This window comes from Acanthaster planci, linkage group LG01 (genome assembly GCF_054643075.1).
Source record: "Acanthaster planci isolate LZ-2023a linkage group LG01, COTS_SCS, whole genome shotgun sequence".
NCBI lineage: Eukaryota > Metazoa > Echinodermata > Asteroidea > Valvatida > Acanthasteridae > Acanthaster > Acanthaster planci.
This window is the reverse complement of record NC_141777.1, coordinates 12,303,243-12,327,750: the sequence shown is the minus strand read 5'-3', so window position 1 is coordinate 12,327,750 and position 24,508 is coordinate 12,303,243. Positions and strand designations below refer to the sequence as shown.

Below are 24,508 nucleotides of genomic sequence, written 5' to 3'. Positions count from 1 at the left end.
GAGGTTCATGCAGTGCAGTGGCGAAAATCTGCGTTGGTCATCAGGGGACAGGGAGGGCCAAAATCCTAATATGCCAGTGTTGAGTTTACATGATCTGAATAGGTGTAAACCTGTGTGTCCTTCATACAGATGCTGGGTGCACAGTGCGCATTTCTCAAATATGAATGTACATATATGTAAATCACTTTTCACAGCTTTCACAGTCTAGTACTGCTAACAGAACAAACCAGACACAGGAATGATAGTGTTTCCTTTCTGCGTGTATTCTTCTGCAAAGCTCTTGCTCACATTTCATTACCACGTCACCTTTCTTTCTGGATTACAAGCCTATGTTCCTTCACTCTCATTTTTACAGAGCCTACCCTCCCTGTTAGCACTCATGATTCTACAAGTAAACCAGGGAAAAGTGAATGTGAACCGGGGAAACCCCAGTTCCTAATTACTTTTCCCTGGTGTTACAGCTTCTCCACTCCTTCCAATATGGAGAAAGAATTCCTGCGTGTGTTGATAAAGGAGCTCAATGAAGGGGCAACATTGCTTCAAATGTAACAAAGCCAACTGTGGAATCGCCCATACTTCAATGTGAAGGCTGTCAAAATAACAGAACAAAGATACCATCAAGAGAATGCCTGGAGTGTCAACTGAATTCCTATTACGGCAAATATTCATTTGGGTGATGGGTTTTGCCCTGTTGCTCCGGTACAGTAAATATGTGCAGGCATGGCATACATGGTGTGGACCTCTGCACAAAAGAAGTCCACATAATGTAGGGTGCGACGGCGTAGTGTAGACTCTCACACGTCCACACAATGTTTCCCCCTCTCTGAAAAACAGTTTCAGAGGCATTTTGGGGTCAAGGTTACCTGCGGCAAAATGAAGAGGAACAGTCCAGGGAATCATCAACAAAAATCCAGCTCAAAGGAGTTATCCTAGTTGGAGAAAAAGGAGCATTTTCCTCAAGTTTCCTTAACCACAGGAGAACAAAGGAATGCCCACACTTTGTATGTAAAACAGGTATGTGTGTGCAGGTACACAGTGCTTTGAGTGAGTTACGTATCAACTGTATGCAAAAAAACGTTGTTGAAGAAAAAACCCTTCATATCCTGTTCACCAAGCACTGAAATACATGGAAGAGGGCTGCCAATAGTTCCTTGTGGTACTTTCCAGTTATTTCATTCTAGCATGTCCAACTGCTATGCACAAATATCAAAAGTTGTATCCATTTCTGTTCTCAATGGAGATGAGGACTAACACCATGGTTTAGGTTTGTCTAAGGGCATTTTTGAAACGAGTGGATTCAGCTTGGACTTCGGTTTTGCTGCTTCCTGTCAGAGCTTGAACATGTGGTTTCGAACGCTGATTCAAAATGGCTGCAACCAGCAAAACCAAAGTCTCCGCCCAATCCCCTCATTTCGAAAACACTCTGATTTGCTGATGGAAAATTGTGGCCTCTGAGAATGATGTTGCACTGGTTGGCATCGATGTATCTGTTCCAAATGCTGGACATTGTTTAGGAACCGTGACTATTACACTTGGCATTCAATCCGTCAGGACAATCCTAATCCTGTTTAAAAATGTGGAATTTTTCTTGGAAATTTCATGTTTCACTTAAAATGTACAATCTTGGCAAAGATACAAAAGATATCTTTGCATAGAATAATTCGCATGGTTTACGTTAATATCTACATCTATGTACAACATTCTTAATCACTTAAAAACAAAGCAAAGTAAAGCTTAAAAAATACACCACTCTGCTATTAAATCAGAGCTGATAACGAAATGAACCCACAACAGATAATCTTATAATAAATATAGGCCTGGGCAAAGCAATTCACTCCAGCATGAATAGAACATGTATCATGTGTACTGAAGACAGGATTGAGTCTTGTCCCAGTCAAGTAACACAACGAGCCTGGTACTTGCAGTGTTCCAATCCACTTATTGAGTTAGATTTGGACCTGCGGCTGGGAAGGCTTACAAAACAAAATGAAGCTGGATATGAACCTGCTCTTTGGAGGGCATGGGTTCAATTTCTGCCCCAGTCTGATGGCAAATGGAGCACAGATTTAGATGTGACCTGGAGGAAGGAGGTCTGTATCCTTCTATGCTCAGAAACACACCACTTGATCAAAAGACTTCATGGAGACAATAATATATAAAATGACCGACTTTACCTTAATCAAAATTGCTGGAAAATTGACATTATTATTGATGTTGGGATATTCCGAATCTAATCTACACTGTTCTATGCTGTCATCAGTCATACTGCTCCTTGCTTGGGCACCCAAATGAGTAAGGATGTACACTGTCCAAACTCAAGGAATTGGTAAAAATTTGAAAGGAAAAAAAAAACCTGCCAAAGCAAAAAAATTCAAACGACAACCAAGAATAGCAGAAAATGCAAAAACCTTAGCCAAAGAGGCCAACCCCTCACGTTGGCTTGCCCATATTGGCAGGTCTAGCCTTGTAGCGTTTCATTTTATTATTGTGGACCTGTGCCATAAGCCGTTGCCTTTTCAGTGCAGAAGCTGTTGCAGCTTGTGGGTGAGCTGTGGATGTCTCATTGTCTTGAGCTTGGGCTCGTAGAGGTGTCAAGGATGTCGCCATCTTGGACTCATTCTCCGATGGCTTGGTGATCACCCTTTGGGTTTTGTTAGCAGCTAGACTGGCATGAATATTGATGGATTCGTAGATTCGACCAGACTTATCTTCCAAGTCAGGCAGTAACTGGAAAAGGAGAGAAAGAACAACTAAAACTATTGTGGGACAAAGTGCAAATGAAAACAACCAAACCGTATGATATCCCAGAAGAAGAAGTTGCCAATCAAGCACTTTGGTTTCAATGACCAGCAGTTCTTTGTGAGCAAATCTCACATCTGTTACCCATACAAGGGGCTGAACACAGTCTTTTGCAAATTATTGTTGAAACTGGGGTGAGAACAAACAGTTTTGTTTTTTGAAGCTAAATTGGGTTTTTTTCAACCCTCTATAAGGAAAGGAAATGAAACAGTCCCTCAATTGCATCAACAAACTATTACTCCTTTAGGATGGGCCATGGCCCATGTTCCCTCCCCAGGATCCACCAATGACAAAGCTACATGTATACTGTGTAGCATTTATTTGTCAATAATGCAACATTTAACATGGCATGGAAGGCAAATGAACAAATGTAGACCCTATCTCAATGGTGCCTATACTTTTGTAGTTTCACATTGGTTTCACCCTGTTTTAGATTTAGTAGTTCTTGCCCCCCCTTAATTCACTTTTAGTGAATTCAGTTTTAATAAAGTGAAAATCATCAAATATGAATTACCACAAGGCTGATTTGATTTTTCAGTCGGAGTATAAAGTAAACCTGAAAATTAATCTGAACCATGGGTGGATGCAGGAATTTTTCCTACATTCAGGCTCAATGCCAGATTTTTTGGCCAATCGTTGTAGACAGGCAGGCAGGCACATGGGTAATGCATTATGCTGTAAAGGTGTACAGTACCATTATTAGAACCGTTATTACATTCTTCAATTGATATTTTTTTTGGCGTGTGTGTGTCTCAGCGGTGGGGGGGATTCACCCCCCCACGCAGATCTGTGAACTGGCCTTAACGAAAAAGGTACATCAGAAACCTTTTAACTTGAAACAAGGATATTCGTACCCTGGACAGAACTGATACTTGGTCACTGGATGCGGTGACCCGGCTGGAGACATCCTGCTCATCTGCTCCAAAGAAAAATAAAGTGACGCCTTTTAGTTTTAATATTTACCTACGTACTCATTCAGTGCATGTAATTTTCATGCTGATGCCTCACCCATGTAATGGTACACAAGCAGCCAATAGCCAATTCAGACCACCATGTCTTATCCATTTGGTTTAGTTATTGAACAAAGTACATTCAAGGAGTTTCAAGGAAAACACACTAATGCTGACCCTGATTCAGTGCTAAATTAAGTCTAATGCCCAATGTCTAGATGGCAATCTCAAACTGAATTTCATGCAACTTGGGCGTACGGTATATGTTTTGAATGGGTCTTGAATCTCTCGTTCTTCAAACTGCTTCCCACCAACAAAAGCTAAGCAGATTGCAGGCTAAAAAATATGCCTTGTTTTCATGCTATAAAAAGCACTGCATCACATGCATTGGAAAAAGAGTTGAGATCCTGCATTGGATTTGGAATGACCTTGTTCTTGGAACCATGTTAAAAAAATCATGAAATGCTAGTGACCCCATTGACCTTCAACCATTTATTCGGACCCTTCCCCAAGTCCACTATAAAAAGCTTGAATCAGAAGTCATATTTCTCCTATTTGGAACCTGTAAGGGGCATCATTAGCCTCAAGTAGATTTATGATCTGGGCTCAAGTTAACCCTAACCCCCTTCGGGTTGCTGGCCCTAACCTTCTCCATTCACACAAAGTTAAACACCCATATGGGACTTTGTGCACAGAGACTGTTGGATTTTTGTTTTTTTGAGGTATGCCAAACCCAATGCAAAAGCCAGCTGCCTGGGCCTACCAGACCTATCCCTACAGAATTAAACACTTTACTGCTGTTGATGTCTGTGTGGTTGGGGAAGGTTAGGGTTAAAGGCTAAATCATAGATAGAATGCAGTTATATGTACGTGTAGCTCATACACTGTCACTGTGACATACATGTACTGTACAGTGTATACTGTTAAAACACATGTGTAACCATACACTGGTGATGCACACTTGTACACCTAGGCTGAGTTTGGGCGGCTTGTTCTCGTATGTTCACGAACAGCTCGATTTGTTGTTCGTGGGTCGGCCGCTCGAACGCCGGGAACAAACAACCGGTTATTACAAGCAACATGCAACATGGCGGGGTCCATATACGTTATTTGAGAGTTAAGGTTTGGATGGGCTGAATTCTTTTCTATATAAACAGGAACATTCATTTCTGTGTTTCGGAAAATAATTAATGTTAATTTTGCAAAACTTCCCATTGCCTACATGGTCTATGGCTTTGGAAGCCATCGCTCTACTTTTTGCAGCTGTTCAAAAATCGAAATCTCACGACTTTTTCCGTGTGTTCCTGTAAAACGCCGTCCGAGCACGAGAACAAGAAACCTGTGTCAAGAACAGACCGCCCGAACTCTACCCTAGAGAGCCAAAGACTGTATATGACTCAATACATGTATAGTCCTATCCAATGAGTTAAGCATGAATCAGATTTAGAACCAACTTCTGAAATCAAGTCCGATGTATGTGTACAGCGTAGTGCGCCATAACACCCATGATCTTGCTTGTCATACGTTCCCCTCCCCCACAGTTGATCGGGTGACAATCAGTTTCGCCTTAATGACAGCTGCGAATTGAATATTTCAAGTGCATTACAACTCACCTTCTGCAGATATAATTGGGCTGGGGTCCTCAATGGGCTTGGGTAAGACAGGCTTGTACTGCTCCTGTGGAAAGGAGGAAGTCAACAAGTAGAGGCATTGCACCACACCAAGGCATATGGGTAATTTCAGAAATTAGGGGTCCAAAAGTGTGACATTTTGGTGTCCATGTTACTTCTGACCTTTGCTACTTGACATGGAAATGCAACCAGAATTGTTTTCAAAACTATTGCTATTTGTTTGGCAGGGAATTTGTATTAATTCATCACCCTTGGAAATTAGAAAATGTTTTCTGAACTTAAAAAATCATACGTATGGACCCTTAATTTCTGGCATTACCCAAATACATGTTCTAACATGTCTAATGACTGATGGCAGACACTGTCACCATGCGGGTTTGTCCTTTTGTCCTGTAGAAATATTATCGTACTCTAAGACAACTGTATGGTGTACAACTTGAAATGTTTTGAGGAAATCATGCATGGGCCAAGAACCTTTGCCCGTTTCAGGCAATGAGGATATGCCTCCATTGGGCATGTCGGGAGATTTTCCTCATTTCAACACGACTTGCATGTGAACCGGTACTTCAAAAACTTTGAAAAACTAACAGCACTGTGAATCTCAACGCCGTCAATTTGGAGTGACTCCATCATTTGCAATGAATTTAACGGGACACTTTTTTTTCATGGCAACGTCCGGGCAGATTTATCCGGTGAAATCGCTATGAAAATAACCCCCTGGGTGACCCAGCGAGGGCACGTTTGGGCAAAGTAAAAACAAAGGGAAAATGCCTGGAAAATGTAAAGAGGCCTCCCGCAAAGCCCAGCTCATACTTTGCCGCTGCCTTAATCCGTACAGAGAAGACTGACAAGGTTTACTGTGAAACTAATCTATAATGCAAACTATGCAATGTACATGTATGCATGACTGCTCTTTCCAAGAGAAAGACAAATGTAGAGGCAGTTTCTGGAAGCCCCTTTAAATATATGTCTCCTATATTCAGTGAGAAATATTTTCCAGAGGACTAGAAAAGAAAGGCTTATTCATATCCCTTGAATGCCCCACTGCATTCAAGCCTCACACTCCGTTTGTCTACATGTACATAGATGCATATTTGTACTTACTGTAGCTGTGTGCTGACACTGCAGCTTCTTGGCCAGTTGCTGAGTCAATCTCGGGGGGAACTCCTTCCGCTTTGCCACTGTTGCCACAATCAGCGCATCCAGATCGGCTGCCGTCTGCTCTGCATCAGCTTTCTTCTTCAGGTCCACCGGCTCAAATTCTGCCCAGAGGAGGATGGACTTTGCAATTGACCCTGCACCAACAACCCCGCTGTGCAGAACTTTCAAGGGCCTTTCAGGGAATGTCACATGCTTTAACCCTAACCGCCTAGCATACTGTTTGGCTTACACTACACAGTACCACAAAATACTAAGTAATAGTCTGAGCCTGAAGGACCTACATGTAGCGCTACCGATGACTACTTCTGGCTGGGTTACTTCCGTTGTTACTTGTATAGAGAACAATAAAGCTATGCATTCATAGTGCCACAGCACTGTATGGTACATTGTCTTTTCTATTTTACCTTACGGCTTCAGAGAACAATAAGGTCAAGTCTTCTTACAAGCGACAGGACTGAATACTACATTTTACTACAACTACAATGTAGTAATTGGTAGTACTATGTAGGGTTAGGGTTAAACTTTACCATGGGGCGGGGGGGTTGAGCGGACACATGCCCCCTCCCCCACAAATTCCTGGTGGCCCCCCACTGAAAAAATTGATGAATGGATATTGAACAAGGCTAACAAAAACTTGCCCACAAAAAACACACCACTGAAAGCTGGTGTCCCTTTGTGCCCCCCCCCACCAGTAAAATCCTAGCTATGCCACTGTTGGGCTGACACAAGTACATGTATAGCACAGAAAGCCAGTGTGTGCTATACGTAAATGTACACGTAGCCCGTGCCAAAAATTGTTTAGTTAATCAACAACTTATGCTTGCAGAATCAAGTTCTATATAGATGATTTCCGGCTGGAATATTTTGGATGAATTATATCAGGTGTGAACAGCATAATTTCGGAGGAGTTTGAGCATTTTTCAATAGAAATTTGGCAACCACAGTTAGGGCAGACAAACTGTACTGGTCGTCACCCGGTAGTTTGGACTGTCCTGACTATACATGTACATGCGACAGATGCTATAGTTGGGGCATACCATTTAATGAATTTTTGAATAAAACCTACAACATTAGATACAGATACAATCAGACTGTTGTGATACATCACATACACGTAGGCCTATCACACGTAGGCCGATTACAAGTAGGCCTATTACACGTAGGCCTATAGCTAAAACAGTGCACTGGGAATGAAAGATTAAGAAATCGGAACCTTTGGTTGTGTCAGCATCAATAGCCTCAGCCCAGGATTGGCCATCAACACAACAGTTTTCATGGAGGGAACTCTTGTACACCTGTGTGAAAAATGTATGAAAAAATCCATTAATGGCAGACGATTCAAGTGAGCTTAACCATGTCAACTGGGAGGCTCCTTTAAAAGAATTCATCTTCACCTCCAGTAAATGCAAGATGCAAGCATACGTGTACATGTATATAGGTAGGCACAATGTGAGCATGATAAAAGTTTAACAACACCACCACCATCATAGAAATTGATTTTGTTTTAAGTACATGTGTAAATCAATCAATTATAACCAATTCACGTACACGCACAGTTTATACACACGTGTACCTAGTGAAAAAATTTAAAAACTGGACAGGCCTACACATGTCGGCCCTAATCAAAGTTCAAATGTCGTGTCAACTGTTTTACTTGCTGTAACATTTAATATTGTAATTTTATTTAAAATCATTTAATTTGTTGTGGCGACTTTGCCGTCAGTGAAACTCTGATGCCTGGCAAAATTAGGGCAGATGGTGAAAAATTATAATGCGCATATTTTTAATGACACAGGCCATGTGGTATACGCATATTGCTCCATGCATATGTCAAAAACCACGCCGTACTCAAGTAGGCTTTTCTCTAACCATAGTTCCCATAAGAACTGTGGTTCCCTTTGTGAAATTTATTTGCTACTAGTGCCCTCTCCCTCAAAATATCCCATTTGCATTGCCGGAAACTGTGCGGCACAGGGTGTATTTACATGTATTTGCCTAAGGTTTATGAATGAAAATGAAGCTCAGCCCACCATAGCAATGTGTGAAACTCCTCGTGTTTTGGCTTTTGTAATAAATGTATTTTCCCCTCTGTTTTACTGGAAGGGTATCAAAGTGTTACTGTTTGCAGCTATTAACCCCTACAAGCCAGGAGACGGCAAATGCCGTGGCTCACAGGGAGGATAAGTGAATATCACGCATACATTCTATTCATCATGCAGCAGCGATTTCAATGTGGGCCTGCTGCTGGTGCTGGATAGGGCTTTGCATACTGGGCATGCCACAGTCCAGCAGTCATGGTCAAAAGAATCCCGCTGTGAAGGGGTTGATATTGTACATGTAATACTTAAAAGTATGCAGTTGTCAACTGTGCTACTGATTTTCCTGTATAACATTAACAGGCTCATTTAAGGCAATGGCGAGCTAACACACATGCGGCCCTAAGGTCACCACTTAAAAATGGCCAACTTAAATTTAGTCTCAGAAAGACATCTTCATGTCAAGGAAGAATAAACCATGGCAAAACCGATGCAGACTTATCAAAGTATCTTGTTATACATATTACAACAAGATCGTTTACTGAAAACAAAACAAAAATACATGATTGTTAAACATGTTAAGATGACGAGTAGGCCTTGGCCAAAATTCAGATTTGGGTGGCGACTATATCATATTATACATACTGTCACGCACTTTAGGCCTAAACCACCAGTCCATCATCATATCCCTGGCAATGGCGTAGGCCAACAAAAGTAGTGTCAGTAGGCCTAGGCCTACTCAGTACATGTATGTAGCTGCATAGGCCTAGCATGCCTAGCAGTGCATAGCAGTAGCATTTTTCTATTTATACAGACCTCTCGAAATCTCCGCCTGAGTCGTTCCTTCTGTTCCTCAGGCCACTCTGAATTCTTCCCAATTACCCTATCGATGGAGCAAAGTACTTTCTCCACTGCTGCATCCAATGACTGCTTGCTACAGCAAGAAATCCTTGTTTCAGTTGACAAGGCCTCTGTCCCACAGTCACTACCTTCTGTCGCCATTTTGACACAAACTGGAATGGTACGATGCCTAGCCTCCCCTATGACATTTTTGCTTTATTAACACACTCAACAGGTTGAGAACAGCCTATTTTAAAATTTTCCCGCGAAGTTAGTCAGGTATCAACCTGTCTCTGAAATTCAAACTATCTTGTAGCGAATAAGTGAAAGGATATCAGACGTAGGCCTATCTTTTGAGCTACGGCTGCAGCGGCACGTGCGTTATTATTGGCCGGCCGTAGCCAAACATGGCCTGCGTACGTGTGCGGCGTTTGTGACAACACGATGTACACATAATGCTTCAGTTGTGTTTTGCCGTCGCAGTCTCGGCTAGTGTTGATAAGTTGGGCTGGTTGAGGCGTAAGGTTTCAGCATGAACCAGGCATGTCAGGATTCATCAAATACCTCGTACATAGATGCACACTGCCACTTGGCTGCTCAAGAATTTACTGAGGTGACTTAAGATTTTTATCTGTCATGAGACCTATCTGACATGTCTGATCATTATTCATCATGGGATAAACCAACGACCTGCCTCCATGTACATTGTAAAAACCGTTCCTCCATGTAGAAACCAAATGGTGTGGCCTGTGGGACATGTGGGAGGGGGTGTGGATGAGGATTTGGTTGTTCACTAAATAGTAAAAGGTGTGCTGGTGGTTCAGTTGGTGGCAGTAAATGTTGGAATGACATGTCATGAATGAGGCCTACCTGCCCCAGGAAGTATGTGCTGTCATTTCGAGTTTCAATGAACATTAAGGCTACTTGTATTTGTCTTCTCAAAACTACATCATGTATTTGTTCATTAGTGTGATTACAATATAAATATGGAGTCATAGGTGTACAGAGGGGAGAGACCACTGGAGCATATGAGGTGCAATATTTAGTGTTGGGCTGGTGAAGACTGTCATTTGTCAAAACTGACAAGTTCATGTAAATAAGAAAAGGACACACGAAGGGACTTTAAACTTGTAATTTGTTATACACAAGACTTTTAAATATTGACTGACTGGGGAACCTCACGTTACAGGCCTAAAACATAAAAATACTGTTCTTTATTAACATTTATTTCCCTGTAACTGATTTAAGAAAGTTATTCAAATGAAATGGAAATGACTAAACTGGAAGATTTGAAGTTTGAAACTGTTTAAATTGCTTTAAAAATTCAAAGGATATGTACTATTACAGTGCCAAACACCAGGACTCGCCCTTTCGATAAGTACATGTATATCTTGTGTAGCACATCTTGGCCACCGTAGGTTTCAAAGAGTGCCAGCTTGCATAGATTTGCACACACATTGTTGAACCCATAAATGCTGCCTTCACCTTGGCACAAAATGAAGTAACTTTTTTGTGTGAATTGCTTCAAAAATAGACTGTGAGTTGTAAAAATAAATTCACCTCTAAAATTTCAACTGCATTGTACTTTTCTTTTTTTTCGTGTTTCAAAGCCTTAGGGGGTGCACAGAAATAGGAGGATCGAGTATACATGTACATGCATTTTGGGAAAGATGTTACTTTAATGCCCAAGTACTGCCCATGTATATGGATACTGTGTGAAATACAGTATCGCTGTCAGTACTGCAAAGTTTGGGCAGTGGACAGAGGTGGATACCACATTCAACACTGCAAAAATTTATGACTTTAAAGTGTACCTGAACATGATAATTACATGTACGTTTTGACTTCATTTCATGTTACAGGTACATGTATGAGAGTTTTAAACACTTTGTACTTTATTTTTCAATGCCCCCCCTCAAAAAAATTCTTTGAACTTCCAGTCTAAGCATTGTTATAAATTTTCAAATTGTACAACTAATTTGCCTGAATGTGAATGGGAGTGTTGGTTTATACTGTAGCCATAGCAACTAGACATTCTAACATTTTGGTTCACTTTCTTTCTCTTGTTTATTAGGATATTGGAGATGTGATTGATAGAGCAAAACAGGTAAATGATGATATTATTTCTCGTACATAGAACCTGTTTGTAATTTCTTTTCAATTGATATCATATTATTTGTAAATATGTGTCCAATTTTAATCTGTTCTCACCTTTGATGTACAGTAGTGTTAGTGATATAAAGTGTAGCTTTGTCCAACCTATAAGTGCAACGATTTTAAATTCTGCCTTCATCAACAATTCAGTTGCAAAATCACCCATGTGCACAGTACAAATAAGCATTTTTCCACACTACATGTATGCGCAAACCACTACAGGCATTTCTTGGCCCAAACCGGCATTCAGTAGTAAAGCCATGAAGCACCTTGCATTCTTTCCTCTCAGTCAATGTGCCTTGGCTAAATTTGAAGGAAGAAGTTTGATAATGAAATTGATTGAAAAAAGTTGCAAAGCAGATTTGATTGAGTAGTGCATTAAGTTTTAAATCTTTTGTTTTTAATACATGTGCATGGTTGCATATTTATAGTGAGGAATCCTTTGAAATTAAAACCAGTATCTAATGGAATAAACAGGGTAAATAGAGTTTTGAGACTAAAAGGTTTTACAATGTACATGGTATAAACTGAACTTGTAGTCTGACACGTAACCATGGTCAATAAAAGACTCGATTTTTGGTTTTGACTTAAACAGGCTGGTGTGAGAGCTGCCCTTGTCGTTGCCGAGCATCAGGGTGAATTCAGTCGAATCCTTCAACTCAGCCAGCAGTATGCAGGTTTCATCATGCCCTGCTTAGGTGTCCACCCAGTTCAGGTAAATATGTGTGGTCTGAGTCTGGTTTCGTGAGAAGAAACAGAAGTGGGGCAATCTCTTTTCATCAGGCCCTTGGTTGTTATTGTGAGGTATGGGTATAATATGGAGATAGGCACTATACGTACACGATGGAGGGAAGCTATGGCCGTTGCCCTTTCCCATGCTTGTGTGTGTTACTCCCGCCTTCAGCCAGTTGACCTCCATCTTATAGCACATACAATGTACATGTAGTCATCTTAGGAAGGGGAGGGGCAAGGGAGGCACTCCCCCCCCCCGAAAAAACAATCAAAATAAAAAGAAAAAAGGGGGGATCAGAGGGGTGTGAAGAAACAAGAATGTAAAAGGAAGGAAAGGAAATTGATATTGCCAATTTGCTTGGAAATGAGAGGACCCTTTCACCAGTGATGCTTTTTCATTTTGCTGCCAATGAGTGCTCGCTGTGCACCCCCCCCCCAGGAGAATTCCTGTTGATGCCCATGTCCGGCATAGATTATCTGCTTGGTCCAAAAGATATGACGGGGCTATACATGTTTATCAAACATGTTTTGGGAAGTGCCTGCCATTTTCTGCTGAACGGAAATTGGTAGACAGTTTTTGCACTTTTCAGGAAATACTTGGGATAGGGTTTTTTTTGGTGGGGGGTTCACCTTCAACCCAAAGTTTTAGAAAGCAGGTGGGAATCACTTTGTGAGCGTACAGAGCCATCAAGAAAAAACAGAAGCAGTTGGTGAAAAGCATGGTTTAAAGTTAACATTTCAAAATACATAATAAAGGATGGCAACTACTGCAGATACTACAGATTTTCCATTAACTTCGTGAAGGATGTATGTTCAAGTATTCAGTGGATTATGATAGAATTGAAAGTACGATTACAGTTTATTTGTAAGTTTCTTGAAATTAATTACATTCATTTACTTTTGGAGTAAGATCACAGTAGATATTGGTTGAAGCCCAATCCTCAGATTTACATGCCGCTCATTAATTGATTGTTAAGTGGTACCTTATTCATTTATGTAGGGTGATCCTACCAAGGAGCAGAGAGGGGTGCGTCATTCTGACCTTGAGGGCGCTCTTGAGTTCATTGAAGCTCACAGTGATGAGTTGGTTGCAATTGGCGAGGTACGTGGAACCAGATCCAGTTTTGCCGGAGCAGGATTTTTGAAGTCTTAAATCAATTGGCAAGGCTGTACTGTATAAATGTTGATGGCTAGGGAAAGCTTAAAAGGTTTAGCAAACAATAACATAGCACCTCAAACTGGTACATGTAGGTCTGCACTGAAAAAACAGAGAAAGATCTGTATGTTTAGTGTTATGAGGCACACCATACTGCATTGGCTGATGAAAGAATTCCTTCCTCCAGAGGTTACCCAGAAAGAGTAGAACCCCTTTACGAGTGCTTGAATTTCTATGTGGACTTTGCCTGTTTTTTTTTTATATTGATGTTATCATCAAGGTAGGACTGGATTTCACACCTCGATTTGTAAAGACTGATAAGGAGAAGCAAGAACAGCGAGAGGTTCTTATCAGACAGGTTGAGCTGGCCAAGAGGTTGCACCTTCCACTGTGAGTAGAAAGAAGAGGGGGACATTGCATGAAGACTTGGCCTTAACTTCAAGTGTGATCTGTTCACTTCAAGTGTGATCTGTTCACTTCAAGTGTGATCTGTTCACTTCAGAGTGGTTATCTTGGGAACAGAAGATGCTGTTGGTACACACCAATGACCCCAAATTCTTGTCTGAGATTTCTTGGAACAACTTGTCTTCTCTACCTAGTGCCGGCTGGCGCATGAATTGGTACTGCTCATACGTGTACTCTTAAATAGTTCTGCATTACTCAGGAAACATTAAATCTACATGGTTTCTTCTAACCATGTTCATAGTGTTTCATCCCTACACCGTCCCAGTTAATTTAGCTGTAGACCCTGCTAAATGCAATGGCATGGAAACTGGAAGAATGACATGGGTCCTCGCCGGAATTGGGAAAAGAGCTTTTTCTGGGTGGGGTGGGGAGTGAGGCAAATGAAAACTCAGCAGCAGCACATTGAAGAACCATCGATGGCAAAAGGGGTCGATTCTGAGATGTTTCCAAGCAACTTGGTGATTTTATCCCCTCTACCGATCTTTCCATTTATTTTCTTTTTTTCTTGTTAGTTTGGGTTTTTATTTGGAAGGTACATGTAGGTTGTTGGAAGGGTGGCAAATAGCCCCACTTCCCCAAAACTCTTGAATGGAATTCTCTGCACGTTCAGGGGCAGACAACCTTCAGATTGCTGCCATTTTGATGAACATGATGGTGCTGTTTTCGGCCAGAATAGAGTTGGCCCCTGTTTCATTTTGCATTTACCATATGGCTCCGGTGTAAGGTGGATTCACTTGTAGCTACATGTACATGTAAACTGTTGAACATTTCACACGTTGGCAATTTCAAGAGGAGTGGTCCTGAAACAAACAGCTGGTTGGAGTCGTTACAATGCTGGTACATCGGCAATGCCTCAATTTTTAAAGTTATTAGAGGTGTATCATCCCAAAATATCTTTGTACCATGCGTCAGAGGGATTGAGGAGCCAATTTGGGGAGACTGTGGCTGGAAAATGTGAGAATCAAATTGCTTCACCAGGTTAGGCAGTTGAAGACATTCTTCTAAGTAACTATAGCCGGTACATTTACCGCAGTTTAGGTGTAATCCTTGACTTAAACAGTATTTTGACTCGTAATAAAGAATGTTGATTTATTACAGAAATGTTCACTCAAGATCAGCTGGAAGACCAACAATAAGCCTGCTGAAAGAACAAGGTGACTTGGGCCCTTCTCCATTTGACTACTAATTTGAAAATCTACTAGTAGACAAAATGTTTAGCTCACAGCAAATGAAGCTGTATTCCTTTCTCAGTTTTCACTTGTATGACAAGGTGCTGTTTTGCAGGTTACAGACTTTGCATGTTACAGCATCTAGCTCCATTTGGTACCATATGTTGCTTCCTCTGCAGTTATTTTACATAAAAAATATTCAGTGGAAAGACGTCTCCATGTTTTTAGGTAACTGTGCTTATGTCTCAGTTGGTTTTCTTACAGCTTGCCTTCTCGTAAGTGCGGCTGATAGGCCTGCTTTTCTTCCCTTCTGAAACGCAAATACAATAAAACTGTAATGAGTAACTAAATACAGACACTTTCCTTCTTTCCTTGACCAGGGGCAGAAAATGTCTTACTCCATGCCTTTGATGGAAAGCCCTCCAATGCCATGTTAGGTGTGGAAAATGGGTACTACTTCTCCATACCGCCCTCTATAGTTAGAAGTGAACAGGTACCTCTTTTTTCTGTTACGAAAATGCAGATTGCATACACCATCCCAAATTACTGTTATATACACTGTAGGAAAGGTCAATTTTGTGACAATATAATGCAAAGACTAGTTTTGAATAGAAACATTCTCAAACTGAATGACATCACCATTATCCCTTGACTGACCCCCCACTCATACATATAAACAACCTCTAAAATTATTGTTTAAAAGTTACTCTGTACTGATGAGACTTGTAAGTTACCATGTTTTATGATAATTGCATCAAAAAGTCCCTGCAAATACATACGTTAAAAAATTTGACAAGCCATTTCTTAATTTGCGCTGTTTTCTCAATTGAAAGAGTAGGCATTGGCTATAGGCTGAAATAACAGAAATACATGCAAGTGTGGGTGTGTATTTTGTAGAACAGACTTTTATCCACTTCTCTACTTTGAACACCTCAAAAGGTCTTTACTCCAAGGACGGTTTGGGACAAAAGTCTCCTGGGTAATTAGATGGAAAACTTCTTTCAGCCTCAACAACTTTGTGGTCTGGTTTTTCTCCCTTTCTTGAAAGAAGCAGAAACTTGTAAACCAACTGCCTCTGGATAGGATCCTTCTGGAGACCGACTCCCCAGCACTTGCCGCCGAAAAACAGGTACTTTCATCTGACCAAATTTTTCCTAATTCGCTGAGTGCCCTCCTTTCAGGGATGAGTAGCATCTTAGTAGCATGTGTACAGGAAGCAAACTCACGCATGTGCAGGAGTTTGAATACATATAAGAAAACAGCTGGTTTCATAGAAATCTGACAGCCCTCGTGTACACGCAGCCTACTCTTCATTGGGCCTATAGTTCACCAGTTAATTGAAATATCCACATATTGGCGGTTGCCATAGTTCAGCGTTAGGCTATAGACGTTTTTCCAGTGATGTCACAATCATGCTGGACCTATGTTGTGTTGTGATGGTGATGAGTGCGTAGTGTTGTGATGGTAATCTACCTATTCAAGATAAACTAGTCAGGCATGCAGCGTTCGCACATGCGCTTGCACGTGGTTGAAGCTGCCCGTAGGAATATATGCGATCGCTGTGACTACAGCGGTCCACAGGTGGTGGATATTGTTTATAGTTAGCACAGTCCAGTCATGTGGGTGAAAAAAGTCTACTAGTGTTTCATTCTTTACAAACAGAGCCATTTCCATAACCATGCAGAATGTAAACCATTATTGTGAGGAAAATTAGTCCGGGGGGGGGCTGTTGTACATCTTAATTCTCTTTCTACTTTGCATTCAGTTGAGATGGACTGTAGGTTCCTTTTATTTTGATGTTGCTGACACAGACTCGAAATGAGCCCAAGAATATCTCCGTTAGTTGTGACTACATTGCCAAAGTGAAGGGTGTGTCAGCAGAGGAGGTGAGGCGGATTACGACTGAGAATGCCCTGAGATTGTTCCCTAAACTGCACAGGTTGATACACAGGTGATTGAGCAGAGACACCTTTGCAGACGAGTACATAAAATCATGAGCACATAAGTCATTCAATGTACTGTACTTCCACGTAATTTATTCCACAAATGCAAACAATGATTTAATAATGTTTATTACTGTACATGTAGTTTGTCACACTGAGGAGCAGAATATCTTTAGACCAGAGCCAATCAAAGTGCTTATTTGGAAGCTTAATTTGAAAAAGGGAATCCAGCTGTATGGATGAATTGGGGCCATTTTCATTAAACTACTGTGAAAGTAAGTTCCAGTACTTGGCAGAACGGGATACAAAGGCACTGATAAATACATTTAAAAGATACTGGTATGCTTCCAACTTTCTGATTGGATTAATTGTACAGGTAGAATACCCCTTCATATTTCTAATATGAAATGTAAACATCATTCACAGTTTGAGTACGTGTAGAATTGTCACAAAGAAGACTAACGTGACCTTGTGCATTGACATTCATGTAAAAATAGATGGGAAAAAAGGGCAACAAGTAAAACATCCCTTGCCTTTCTTAAATTTTCCATGGTCTGTGAAAAATTAGACAAACGGAGTTCATCTTTATCTATCCCCCTCATACTCGGAGACTACATATCTCCACCCTTGAACTGTAACTGAACTTGTACATGGATGGGAACTTTGTACTTCATGGGGCAATGCGATTTCTTTATAGCAGGTGCTTGTATCAGAAAGTCGGCTTGTCTTTGGGAACATTTCAGTGGGCATCAAGGCAAAGACAAAGGACATCAAGGTCAATGCCGCTGTTGCCTCCATGACGTTCCTGCCCTAGTATAATACTTTGGATCCAAATGTCCATTTTTGTTGTTTATACTGAAAATATGCATATATTCCAGAAGAAAAACTTTGTTTTGAAGTTCAATGAAGTAAGAGCACTGGATCTTAACCATGTAATGATTCATTTGTTTCTGAAAATACCGTTAGATATTTTTAATTGTGTCAGTAATTTGCATAAAAGCCATACATGTGTGTCCATACTGCAAATTATTCACACTGACATGTGCGTATATATAGCAATAAGATGTTGGATTATGTAAAATGCAAACATTGCGTGTATGGATAAAAGAACGAGCATTTTGGTAGACAAAAATAAAGACATGCACAGTGTAACTGCTGCACGTTACTTTTAAAATTAAAAAGAAAGCTCCCTTCAACATGTGCAAGCCTTAGCATATGTATTTGCAAAACTTTAAGTATTTAGATCTCAGATTTTGAACTGCGAGTAAAAAGTCTGACTAGCAGAAAATTGATATGCATTTCTCTACATGAATATCCCAAAATATGAACATGTATTTGCACTGTTTTTCAAGCAAAGTACATGTACATTGTATGCACATGTACATGTATTTAACCATACTAGTGGAACTTTGCTAAAAAGTGGTATTTAACAAAACATTCATAAATTGCCGCATGGTGGTTAAGCTTTTGCTCCATGTATGTAGAATAGGCCTGCTGATTGGCTTCCTGATAGACATTTGAATAAATACTATGCTCTTGTCACAATCTTGCATATACAATGTACAATGTATGTAGATTTTGCAAGGTCAACTATTGATGTGTACATTGTTTACACATTGTGTTGTAGGAAATAAAATCTTTACAAAATAATAACCAGACGTTTTGAGGGTCGCATAGAGTCTGTAGTATTCATTTTTGTTTGCCTGAAAGCATCCTAAAAACACCCATATCTTGTATTCCACATCAGCTTATATATTAAGTTCAGAAAACGCCTTTGTGGTCAACTCAGGATTTTCAAGATATTAAGAAAGATTGGTTGAAAGGTCCTGAAATCAGGAAACTGATGCTTAGAAATCTGGAATTTAAGAAAATTCTGGACAAATCTCACCCCTTACATAACTTCTCAGAAGCATTTTAAAGAAAATAAATACAAATGAAAAGCAATTTATAGCCAAAATATATGTACACTTTGATTGTATGGTTATGCAGTGTTTCAAAGGATTAAAGAAAATTACAGTGAAACCAGTTTCTAGTAATGTACGCCCTGTACATGTACTTATGTATGGCCAGAGCTACCTACAGTGATAGAGTTAAAGTCATAAAAGCCGACCTCCAATGATAATACAGCAGTAAACAGAGATTAGGTATTACCCCCTTAATTAACTAAAATCAGTATCTTTAAGATGTCCACACAAACAGTTACAAGTAAAATAAATGATGCCCTTGTTGCAGTGCGCTTAAATAGCCTGACTGGAATTCTTGGAAGTCTTTTGATGGTCTCATGAGGCCTTGTGATGATTTGACTACAAAACTGACCAAAAATATAACACGGGCCGAGGCCAGCAGGAAGTTTAATTCTGCGTCAGCACCCACCAGCATATTCTTCTCAAACTAAGCAGAGTTACGTATGACCAAGTTCCAATTCGTCAGCCCAGTGTCCAGTGAAGATGACTTGAAGCTTGCCCATTCACTTAAGTGTTGCACATGGCCCACTGTTTGTCAGTTAAATTGCTAGATGGCTGTAGTCTGTAGAATAAGCAATTACATGGTTTTTGATTAGCATTACCCAAATCAATTAAATCATAGAGACAAAGGGGCTTGAGCTGTGGGTGAAGTACCTGACTTTACAGTTTCACCCCATTTCACTTTGCCCTAACGGGAGGGGGGGTTGCCAAGTGGATGCATGTGCTCCCTCCATTTGGAATCTGTGAATAATAGCTATGTAGCTGTAACTTCTTTTCTCGTTTTGCCCTGAAAAAATGTGTGCCCCCAGACATTACTTTTAGTTTGAACTTATAGGCAGATACTGCAACCTGGGCGGTTAATGCCCAAAAGATTCCAATTAAGGAAATTTGCCAAAGAAAAGCTTACATGTACGTAATCGTCAATAAGATCTCTGCCTACAAGCCTATGCAAAGTAATGCAATATAGAGTAACATGGCCAGGCAACAAAGTTATCTAATTTTTTCGATTTGGCAAAGTCAGCGATGGTCTTTGCCTTTAGGAGCGAAGTTATGTTGAAAAGTGTTGTAATGCACATACTTAGTTGCATCAAAATATACTAGTTATCGAAACCTTTGGTTTACTTCAACTCTTTATCGATCACGTAATGTGAATATTGCATTTGTAATGTCAAGCAATCTCAAGTATCAGACAGCTCACACTGGTAAGATGATCTCTCGCTGCCTGGTGATGTCTTTGTTGTGTTTTTTTAATTAAAATTCAATTTTGTGTTCCTGTCTAATTTACAAGTCAAGTTTGTTGGTAATGGATTCCAAAAACTTTACTGCTCCTATAGTGAAATGTTTCAAATGGAAGGACTGAAATGGAAGAAAAGACCGGGGTTGATTCATGAGAGATTATGGGGGAAAGTTTGATGACAGTTGAAATCAATTATATCCTTTCTTTCATTAGTTCCATTTTATTATCAAATCCACTGTCACAGGGCTAAGGGTGAATTCCACTAAATCATTGTATTTATGCGCGCGCGAACTCATTAACATTTTGATTTTCCCACGGGATGTTTACAATAAGACATGTCAAAATCAGGAAGAATCATAGAAATATTTCTATAAATCTCGAATTTGAGACTGATTTCCAGTTTCCAGTTTGGGTTATTCCTTTCACAAAAAGCCCCAGATTGCGGGCCTATTTTGGATAGAGGCAGGCATCTATATTCAGAGCGAAGCACATACACGTACCATACAGTATAGTTTTACTACTATTTTAGGGGTATCTTTGGGGAAAGGCAAGTATAATAAAAAATTGTGGCTGACCTCCATAAATTGAAACAAAAGTGATCATCTGGCCATAACTGAATTTCCAGTGAAAAATGGAGGGCACCCTCTTCCCAAGAGTCAACAGGTGGCGCTATCACTGTTTTCTATGGGGCATATTTGGTGTAGTGCAATTCTAACGTGTTAATCCACACCATCTATACAGAAGGGGCATTGGTTATGCCAAATTTGTCATTTAGTGATTTTACATCTGAAATCATCATAGGGGCCTAATTCTGTTGGGGGCTGCTCGTTGCTATCAACATTTTCAAAAACAATCAAGCACAACCTGACAACTCAGTGGGCCAAAGTGGAAACGGAAAGCTTGTACTAGTGGCCAGAAAGACAAGGCAAAAGGCAATTTTCAGATTCAAATGGGGCAAGGTGACCAACACCCTGCAGTTGGCCTACACAGGCCCAGGCCTAAGTCTTATCGCAAATACTGCATGGGTGATTTTGCACAATAGTAGAAAGGCATTGTGGGAAGGAAAAGGGGCAATGCTTGCTCCTTTTTATTTTGTATGGTAATCGAGTTCACAATGTTCCACAAGAACTTACATGATTTGTTCGGGAAATGCCTCCGCTCCTTGTGCGTCTTGTCGTTAACTTCAAAGGTACAGCGGGAATCGCTTTCGGGTTGTGACTGTCCCTCGCTGAACACGGTGCTTTTGAAAGCGTTCTTGCTGTGTTTCCGCTCGGCTCTGCACCAGTCCTGCCGACTATTCATCTCCACCGTGCACCACGATTCTCGTTGCATGTTGATCTCATACATGTTTGACTGGTGACTGTCAACGCTCTGGGCCGTATTCTTGGACATGTTGTAGAACTTTTTCAAAAGTCCGGGAAAGAAATCTGGGCCTACACCGTACACATATAACCACTTCGTACAAGGTGAATGCTTCAATATTGTCAATTGAGGACGCTCTTTATTTACACATAGCAACCGGTCCCACGCTCGTTAGCAACGGTTGATCATTATCCTCGCCGTGCAATCAAAAGAGGGCGTTATTGACAACCCGTTGGTTAAGTCTATGATTGGTACCACAGACCGCAGACAAAAACGCATAGACCGCTAAATCTTGGGCGTATACCCATGATTTTAAAAAAGTATGGCCAAACAACGGCGAAACGATAGATGGCAGCACGTTCAGTGCCTGTACTTTTTTACACGTGCTCCCAAATACGTTCGCCTTTTTTGCTCTTATCCCGGCCGGGTACAGCTATCTCTTCTTTTCAACTGTTCCAACCGCACTGTTGTTTTGAATCCCTCTGGGCCAGATTAAGTAAGAGGTTTTTCTTTCAATCAAAATGGCTTCGTAGAATTTTATGGCTGGAATTCTTTAACTGTGCGTAAATTCCCTATATCGAGGAGTGAGTTTGCCTCGTAGTTTTGATTTTTGACGGGCGTCGCGCAGGTCGCGAACTTGAAAACCCCTGTAGGTTTGAATAGGACCTGGTGGTCTCTGCGTTTATATGTCTGTGCAACAGACGGCTCGTGACTGAATCAAAAAGCGTGGCCAAATTCACCCCTCGGTATAAGGAATTTAATTATGCACAGTTAAAGAATATTCCAGCGATAAAAATTCAAATAAATATCTTCAGAGGTCATCGGTTAATGAATGGAAATTTGAAAATCATGAACTGGGCTTTAATTTGAAGTGCATTTGAAACGCCTTAGATTCTCGTGAGTATTTTTCCTAATGTTTTGAAGTTAGGGTATTTATCTATTCCACCATGTTCCATGTATTTCTGCACGCGAGCTCATTAATATTTTGTGATCTCTCGGGGATATTACAATAAGGCATGCCATAATCAGGAGGGTACTTGGAAACATTTCTATAGATCGCGAATTTAATTTGGGACTGATAGTTTACTGTTCGGGGAATTTCTTTCACAAAAAGCCCCAAATCGAGGGCCTATTTTGGATAGAGGTGGGCGGCTACATTCAGAGCTGAGCACATAGTGTTACTGCTGATGAAAAATGGAGGCCAACCTCTCCACGAGAGTCAACAGGCGGCGCCATTTCGGTCCGATTTTGCGCTGTTTTCTATGGGCGCGTATTTTCTGTAGTGCAACCATAAATAACCTGAGTGCAACCATATGCTGAGTTCGGGCGGCATGTTCTTGTATGTTCACGAACAGCTCAATTTGGTGCTCGTTAGTTGGACGCTCGAACGCCGCTTACGTACAACCAGTCATCGTAGGTTGTTGCATGCAACATGGCAGCATCCATGTACGTTCTTTCAAAGTAAACTTTAGAAAATTGGACAGAGTTAATTTCTGTTCAAAAAAGGAACATTCATTTCTTTGTTATGGAAAATAGTTTTTAATTTTGTAAACTTTCCATTGTCTCTGGCTTTGTAAGCCATTTCGCTTTTTTTTTGCGGCTGGTTCAAAAATAAAAATCTCACGAGTTCTTCCGTGTGTTCCTGTAAAACCCTAACGAGGAGGTGGTGTGTGATCCTGTTCTGAGAACAGTGTTCTGAAGTCGAGTAGTAGAGAACTGACAGTTCTGGACCACACGCCCTTTTCTGCCGTTTTTAGCAAAAACCCCTGGGTAGTACATCGACTCAAAAAATCGGGGGAATCCCCTAAAAATCTGGAATTCCAGATTTCCCCCGGTACCTCATCGACCCAAAAAATCCGGCTCTAAAATACCGGGCGAATATATACATTCTGAGCCAAAATCTCTTTTACCCATCACACGCACCGCTCGCTACGCTCGCTCACCTTTTGACCCCGGCTGACTAAACAACTCGTGACTGGTACTGACTTACACAAACAAAAAGGGATTTCCCCTTGCGAACAAGTCTCGACCTGCCCGATCTGAACTCTGGACCTCTACTTAAAGCATGGCTCTGTTCAAAGCAAAACACGCTATGTTTACAACCGTCTTAAGTAAATGCTCTTTGTATAAATGGAAGAACAAACTGGAAACTTGAATTGTTATTTTTGCAAAGACGTTATTAGTTCTCGGAGATTGACGGACTGTTTAGATTGCTCTCGTTGTTTTGCTTCTAAAAATTTATATAACTGCGTCGAATGTAAGTTGTGTAAGAATTGTCGCCATTGTAAAGATTGCGTTAGATGTAAGGGTTGCGTCATTAGCATCAATTGTGGTAGATGTAAAGATTGCGTAGATTGTTTTAATTCGTATGACTGTAGTTATTCAACCGCGTTGAATGATTGCGAGGACTGTCACAATTGTAACAGTTGTATCAAGTGTTTTGGTTGTATCGATTGTACTTGTTGCGTAAATTGTGTAGAGTTGCATGGGTATAATTATGTAGCGCGCGTAGATGGTAAGTTTAAAAAGCTGAGACCTGTGCGAAAGGGGGAATTATTACCCATTTCAGCTACTAAACTTGACTCAGTTCTATATAAAAGTGGGTTCATTATTGAATATGACACAGATCTAAAATTTATATTTTAAATAAAAATGATAAAAAATTTAAAAAAACCTTATTATAAATAGAACATGTATATCGTCTCAAATGATCACAAACGTCTAAATGCCGGCAACAAAAACCCAAAAATTACCTACGGTCCCTTTGACCCTGAAAATTTAGTCATTTTAAGACCCGCAAAGAATTTTTCTAAGATTCTCTATTCTCACGAGGGCCAACATAAACGATTGTTGATTAGGCTCGAAGACCCTTGTTACGGTATAAACCCGGTTTACAAATATGGTACTAA

The 24,508-nt window shown here is 40.6% G+C and overlaps 3 protein-coding genes across 5 annotated transcripts; 1 reads left to right on the top strand and 2 right to left on the bottom strand.

Annotated features, from left to right (window-relative positions):
- Positions 1-239: 239 nt before the first annotated feature.
- Positions 240-9,703, bottom strand: LOC147800391 (uncharacterized). Its single transcript, XM_087138574.1, has 6 exons — positions 9,394-9,703; positions 7,755-7,836; positions 6,485-6,642; positions 5,363-5,426; positions 3,654-3,715; positions 240-2,727 (listed from the first exon to the last, which is right to left on the bottom strand). Exons 1-6 carry the CDS (start codon positions 9,577-9,579, stop codon positions 2,431-2,433), a joined length of 849 nt encoding a protein of 282 aa, XP_086994700.1. The 5' UTR covers positions 9,580-9,703; the 3' UTR covers positions 240-2,430.
- A 122-nt stretch (positions 9,704-9,825) lies between these two features.
- On the top strand, positions 9,826-17,073 carry LOC147800390 (putative deoxyribonuclease TATDN3). 3 transcript variants are annotated; one of them, XM_087138583.1, is made up of 9 exons: positions 9,826-10,030; positions 11,492-11,524; positions 12,167-12,286; positions 13,304-13,405; positions 13,740-13,849; positions 15,023-15,078; positions 15,474-15,586; positions 16,148-16,222; positions 16,905-17,073. In XM_087138583.1, exons 1-9 carry the CDS (start codon positions 9,950-9,952, stop codon positions 17,046-17,048), a joined length of 834 nt encoding a protein of 277 aa, XP_086994709.1. In that variant the 5' UTR covers positions 9,826-9,949; the 3' UTR covers positions 17,049-17,073. The 3 variants fall into 3 exon arrangements, with proteins under 3 accessions (XP_086994709.1, XP_086994706.1, XP_086994704.1); XM_087138580.1 differs by having other exon boundaries at positions 16,145-16,222; XM_087138578.1 differs by having other exon boundaries at positions 16,142-16,222.
- A 36-nt stretch (positions 17,074-17,109) lies between these two features.
- Positions 17,110-21,730, bottom strand: LOC147800389 (protein SPATA45 homolog). Its single transcript, XM_087138589.1, has 2 exons — positions 21,371-21,730; positions 17,110-19,562 (listed from the first exon to the last, which is right to left on the bottom strand). Exons 1-2 carry the CDS (start codon positions 21,627-21,629, stop codon positions 19,540-19,542), a joined length of 282 nt encoding a protein of 93 aa, XP_086994715.1. The 5' UTR covers positions 21,630-21,730; the 3' UTR covers positions 17,110-19,539.
- Positions 21,731-24,508: the final 2,778 nt, after the last annotated feature.

Excerpts from the sequence above, each read along its gene's own strand:
- LOC147800389 (XM_087138589.1), bottom strand. The coding sequence starts at position 21,629 with ATGTCCAAGAATACGGCCCAGAGCGTTGACAGTCACCAGTCAAACATG. Across the intron at positions 19,563-21,370 it reads GCATTTCCCGAACAAATCAT|ACTACAGCCATCTAGCAATT; the intron begins GTAAGTTCTTGT and ends CTTATTCTACAG.
- LOC147800390 (XM_087138578.1), top strand. The coding sequence starts at position 9,950 with ATGAACCAGGCATGTCAGGATTCATCAAATACCTCGTACATAGATGCA. Across the intron at positions 10,031-11,491 it reads CTGCTCAAGAATTTACTGAG|GATATTGGAGATGTGATTGA; the intron begins GTGACTTAAGAT and ends CTTGTTTATTAG. Across the intron at positions 13,406-13,739 it reads AGTTGGTTGCAATTGGCGAG|GTAGGACTGGATTTCACACC; the intron begins GTACGTGGAACC and ends GTTATCATCAAG.
- LOC147800391 (XM_087138574.1), bottom strand. The coding sequence starts at position 9,579 with ATGGCGACAGAAGGTAGTGACTGTGGGACAGAGGCCTTGTCAACTGAA. Across the intron at positions 7,837-9,393 it reads TCAGGCGGAGATTTCGAGAG|GTGTACAAGAGTTCCCTCCA; the intron begins GTCTGTATAAAT and ends TTTTTCACACAG. Across the intron at positions 5,427-6,484 it reads AGTGTCAGCACACAGCTACA|GAGCAGTACAAGCCTGTCTT; the intron begins GTAAGTACAAAT and ends TCCTTTCCACAG.